The sequence below is a fragment of the Leptonychotes weddellii genome, unplaced genomic scaffold, assembly GCF_054177405.1.
Source record: "Leptonychotes weddellii isolate Sample4059 unplaced genomic scaffold, ASM5417740v2 HiC_scaffold_8580, whole genome shotgun sequence".
NCBI classification, from domain to species: Eukaryota; Metazoa; Chordata; class Mammalia; order Carnivora; family Phocidae; genus Leptonychotes; species Leptonychotes weddellii.
The window spans coordinates 1-5,964 of NW_028056810.1; the positions used below are offsets into that span (position 1 = coordinate 1).

Genomic DNA, 5,964 nt, shown 5'->3' on the forward strand with positions numbered 1-5,964 from the left:
GAGCCGAAGGCAGACGCTTAACCAACTGAGCCACCCAGGTGCCCCTTGTTGGGATTACTTTAAAAAAAAGGTTATTTTGGGGCGCCTGGGTGGCTCAGTCGGTTAAGCGACTGCCTTCAGCTCAGGTCATGATCCCAGGGTCCTGGGATTGAGTCCCACGTCGGGCTCCCTGCTCTGTGGGAAGCTTGCTTATCCCTCTCCCTCTCCCCCTGCTTGTGTTCCCTCTCTTGCTGTGTCTCTCTCTGTCAAATAAATAAAATCTTTAAAAAAAAAAAAAAGGTTATTTTTAAGAAAACTTTGAAAAACTTTAATGAGTTAGGTAGACCTTCCATTCCTCAAAATGGTGAAGCCAATTATTATTATTCAAATCAGGCAAAGAGCTCAGAAATACTTAAATGAGAATATTTATCATCCAAGCACCCCTTCACAGTTTTTCTAGTTCATTTCTGGAAATAGCTGGAAATCAGCCCAAAGCACACAGTTCCACAGAAGTTGAGACATATCACATTTAATTCCTTACAAAAACGAAGAAAGAGACTGGGAGGTCAAATTGCAAAACCAAACTCGAGCAATAAAAACAAAACACCACCAGTGAAAACACTTCTAACAGAAATGTTGTCTTTAATTAAAAAAAAAAGTGCTAGATTTAGATATCAGTTTGGATCAAAGTCCTCCTCCCCTCCCCCCACCCCCAGACTTTGCTGTTTTCATAATAATGTTTTCAGTAGTGCAGTAAATGAAAAGGGTCCATAAAAAACTGAAACTGGAGTTGATGGATTTCAAGGTTTAAAGAGGAAAAACAAATTACAGTGAACTTCGTGATGACCCAGATTCCTACTGCTTAATAAACTGTCAGGAGCTCTTTGAATTTTGAGTCAAAAGACTTCAGACTTTAAAACAATTCAATTCTGTCCCCACCAGTCCTTTCACCTTCCAGGCAGTGAAATAAAGGTAAATCATCAACACCAGTGAGAATCTCCAAAAAACATAAAGTTGCCCCTGATTTTGTGAGGCTACTTTTATAACTTCTGAAGTGGGGTGTTAGGAAATATCCTTATTCTCAAATAGAATAACATTTTGTGTATGAATTTTTAATTCTTCCCTTTTGACACCAAACCATTAAATTGAGCTCGTGTGATTTAAGGGAAAAAAAAAACAAAAAAAAAAACGACAAGTTGCCTAAGGATGAGGTTAGAGTCCAAAGGAAAGGGAACAGCTGCTGAGGATCTGTTTGTTCCAAGAACCATCAATTCCGGGGACAAAGCAGCTTTCTCTTTATCCTGAGTTTATCTGGTTTGGATATTGGCAACATTCATCTGAGAACAGCCAGTTACCACTGTTCTCTTGAGGCTGTATGGAGCCCACTTAAATCCACAAGGAAAGCAAGTATTTTTTTTTTCTTTGAATGGTTTGTTTCATACTCTTAAATGACTATTTATTATAAAAAACATAGCTTCTTATCGTCAAAATAAAGAACAGTTACAATCCCACAGATAAATCGTTTAGCAGTTTGTCACCTCTTTTCCAATCTTTTAATCTCTGTATAACTTTTCATCTAGCTGAGATCATGCTATACACACAATTTATATCTGGCTCATTGAGCTATGACACGAGCATGCGCCAAGTGTTATTAAACACTTTATAATGGTAAATCTAATAATTCACTTTAAGGACAGACCATAATTTAATAAATCATTCTCCTCTGTTGGACATTAAGAATGCTTCTAGGTTTCCATTATTATAAATAATACTTTAATGAATACTATTTAGTCATTAAGCTACTCCTGAATTTCCAGATTATCTATGAAGGGGTAATGCTCAGAAGTGGAAATTCTAGGACAAAGGATATGACAATTTCTAATAATCTTCACACATACTGCTTTCATCATTCCTAATTTATAATATTATTAGCAGTGTATAAAAGTGTCTCCCTCATGACACCTTTATAATTAATAATGTTTATTTTCTAATCTTAACTATATTGATAAGAGAAAATAGTATCTCAAGAATTTAATCTACTTTTTTATTACTTCTGAAGTTGAAAAGGATTTATATAGTGTTTACTGTTGCTTTTCTTTTTATTGTGAAATCTCCACTTTGCCCATTTCTCTGCTGGGTTTTACCATTTTTTAATGGATTATACACACTTTATATATTAAGGATATTAACCCTTTGTCATATTTGTGGCAAATTTTTTTAAAGATATTTACTGTTAACTTTGAAGTCATTAAAACTATAGTTCTTTGTTCTTTTTTTGCTTCATCATTGCTTTTAAATTTAGAAAGGTCTTTCTCCTCAAGACATTTGATACATACATACTTAAATTCTAAATTTTTTGATGATTTAATTTAAAAAATAGTAATGCTTTAATTCTCTAGCAAATAATTAATTTCCCCAGCACTGAATGTGGTATAGTTCTTTCTTTCCCCACTCATAGTTGATAATAACTATTTAGTTATTCTTCTAGCAGTACCTGGTTGCCCTCCCTGTGTAATCCTACAGTTGCTTCTGCAACAGATGGAGTGTATTCCCCACCCCTAACTTGGGGCTGGACTGTGAGACTTGCTTTGATTAATGTCACTATGAGGAGAAGTGATTCTATGCCTGCCCTGATCTAAGCCTCATGAGATATTGTGGGTTCCCACTGTGATCACCAGATAGCTGCTTTCTCCTTCAACCTGGGCCCCAGAAGAAGTAAAAAGAAAAAACCCCATACATTTAAAAAAACAAACAACACGGGGCGCCTGGGTGGCTCAGTTGGTTAAGCGACTGCCTTCGGCTCAGGTCATGATCCTGGAGTCCCGGGAATGAGTCCCGCGTCGGGCTCCCTGCTCCGCAGGGAGCCTGCTTCTCCCTCTGACCCTCCCCCCTCTCAGGTGCTCTCTGTCTCTCTCATTCTCTCTGTCTCAGATAAATAAATAAAATCTTTAAAAAAAAATAAAAAAACAACCAACCAACCTACCCCTCCCCCCCGCCAAATCTTCACGGGAAAATCTATAGTAAGTTTGAGTTTTTCTGAATACATCTTTTAAAGATTTTCTTCTTTTGTTTACCTACATACACACACAAAGAAGACTTGAACTGCAAGATTTTGCACAAAACAGAAAACCCAAGTATTCATCCTAATCTCTCACCTTCTGTTGAAATCCACCTGGATGGAATGATCAATTACAAGATCGGCAGGACAGATGGGGTTTATTTTCTCTGGATCTCCTCCTAACTTCTTCACAGCATCGCGCATGGCCGCAAAATCAACCACAGCTGGCACGCCCCTAAGAAAAGAAAGCATTAAGCAGAAGACAAAATCATTGAACGAGCATCCTTGGATTTGTCAGCTTTGGCCTCCACTAACAACACTGGCCATGAGACAGTTTCATCAGTGGGGCAAACAATGGATGACTCAGAATAGCGGAAGCTTCTAAACACCTTTCCTTGAGCAGACATTGGTTGTAAGTGCCAAGACTGAGTGGTACCTCTACATGCAGTTTTGTCATTGCATTAAAGTTAACAACAAATAGGGTCTAAATAGAGACCATGGCAAAGCAGGCACTTAAAAACTCGGGAACTGTTACTGCCATGGCTGATTCCCGTTCACGTGGTGGGGTGACAAAGGCCTAGAGAAGATGCATGGATCAGACCTCCATCTTCAGACCAAATTTAAAGAAATGGATGTAATTCAGAGAAGTATGCTATGAATCAAATTTAGACTAGGTGAATCTTTCCTTTTTATTATTTTCGAGTATAAAATTTGTCCTCTAGAAAAATGAAATTTGGTCTCTAGAAGGAATAAAATAACATCATTTAAAAATGGAAAGGTAGAGTCTAAAAAAACCAGACCATGATGGGGAGTAAAGACTCCTGGGAATAGCAGCATGTGAACTGGGGCTTGCGACCTACAAGTCTCCCCTAAGGAGACAGCACATCACTGTTCTAAGGACAGCTGTTTTGAAACTGGCTATGTGGGTGATAGGATGAGAGGGACAGAAGATTCCAAGAACGCTCTACTCCATGCTATTTCTTCCGCCTTCTGCTAGAATACTCAACACTGGGATCTCCAAGACCAAAGATGATGACCTTTGCCATTGGAAAAGGCAGAGTGACTACACATCCCAATGTGTCCAAGACAATGTCTTGCTGTCCAGGATAACAGACCCCTTACATTTTCAAAAGTGTCTGGATATTGGGTGATAAATTATACAGGCACTGTGTGTGTGCACGTGTGTGTGTGTGTGAGAAGCTTTCTCTAAAGGCTGACAAAGGAGGCAGTGAAGAGCAGAGTGAAGTGACATCAGGCTCACGTGAAGTCCTGCAGGATGACGCGGGCAGGCTTAAATGGCACTTCTATGTTCTTATGCTGCATGACATTCCAATTTAGGATATTTTCAATGTCATTTTTCTTCACCAAAAATTGATCACAGTTCCGAATGGCTGCCTCCAGGAGAACTCTGATAGAAAATGGTAAGCGTTCTAGGGAAAAAAGGAGAAAGCATAACAAAACCAACAAAAGCCATGAGATACCTTCTCATAAGAGCTATTTAAAGCCAATCTCTATATAAACTTGATACAAGGCCTCAGACTACTCTTCCAATAGGGAAAGAGGGGAAGTTTAAACTGATTTCCACAGCTTAAAATGTAAGCAGATCGAATGGGTTTAAGAGACATTTGGTACTAGAAAATATCCACAGACTAGGCAAAAATAAATATTACAGTTAATTCTTTCATAATAAATTGTTGCCTTACCTTGGATTCCAAAAACAGTTTCCCTTAAGTTATCATCAAAGAAGTCAATCTAGATATTTACTGTATTATGTGTTGGCAAGTAACACAAAGTAATATTTCTTACGAAAACTAGTGTTTAAGAAATGAGAAAGTAACTCCTTTACAACTACTGTAATTAAGACCAAAGACAGCCCCATGCACCTTTCAAAGGAAACACAAGCCTAAACACCATGTAGGATGGCCCCTGGTGATGGGTCTGAGGATAAGACAATGATAATTCATAAGAAAAACTATTTATTTATAAAAGAAATGTTTTATCCTGATCTATGAAAATTATTCACCAATACTTTTTGGAAAAGATCAGAGTGCCAAGGTAGAAAAGCAGAGGGTTTGGAATAAAAAAGACCTGTTTTTGTCCAATTCTACTACACACATAGTTGTTTTTTGATCATGTCACTGACCCTCTCTGGGCCTCAGCTTCCTCAGGACTTCTTACATTCTATAAACATGACCTTATAGGTCATGTTATACAGATTAAATAATATAATATATATGTACAAACACTCTATACTATAAATGTTACATAAATGTCACATGTATATAATCATTATTACTTAAAAATGGGCAATGTAAGAAAGATGTGTGTGTGTGTGTGTGTGTGATTTTGTGTGCTTAACTCAAGACCATTCGGCCATTTCTGCTACTCCCTCTCTCAACTCTCCTAAAGGCTAATTAATTACATAGCAAAGAAGATTCTTAACTGCTGTGAGAACATTTACATCAGAGAGCCATGTACCTACCATATCTTGAATCCTTCAATTTATTCAAATTGAAGAATTTCTTTCCTGGTTGTGCAGGATCCAAAGGCTCAACAAGGTGTGCAAATGGGTTGCTCATGATTCTTGATGGCCACGTGTCCCTGAAAAAAAAAAAAGAGAGAATGTTTAATGTCTACTCTCAAAGCTGGATTTCACTTATTCTGAGGCGTGTTTGCCTTCTTTAACAATTATGGTACATGTTCACTTTAAGACATCACTTATCTTTTCAAAGTAGAAGGGCAGGACATACATGACGACAAGAATGATATCTCAGCAAATAAAATGGGCTTCTGTGAAGCTATTGCGAAAGCTAGCATTTGCCTCTCAAGAGAGCATAAAACCCCGAACGTCTTTCGTCTTATGCCTACAACTTTCCAACCTTATCCACTGATAAGATATGCTGTGTCTCACGATAAATCCTGAATAC

General features: G+C 37.8%; 1 protein-coding gene across 1 annotated transcript; it reads right to left on the reverse strand.

The window, feature by feature from the left end:
• Positions 1 to 461: 461 nt before the first annotated feature.
• LOC145719949 (cytoplasmic aconitate hydratase-like) lies at positions 462 to 5,666 on the reverse strand. The gene is made up of 3 exons (XM_081811577.1): positions 5,520 to 5,666; positions 4,299 to 4,467; positions 462 to 3,272 (listed from the first exon to the last, which is right to left on the reverse strand). The coding sequence occupies exons 1-3, from the start codon at positions 5,614 to 5,616 to the stop codon at positions 3,131 to 3,133; spliced, it is 408 nt and encodes a 135-aa protein (XP_081667703.1). The 5' UTR covers positions 5,617 to 5,666; the 3' UTR covers positions 462 to 3,130.
• Between the last annotated feature and the right edge of the window lie 298 nt (positions 5,667 to 5,964).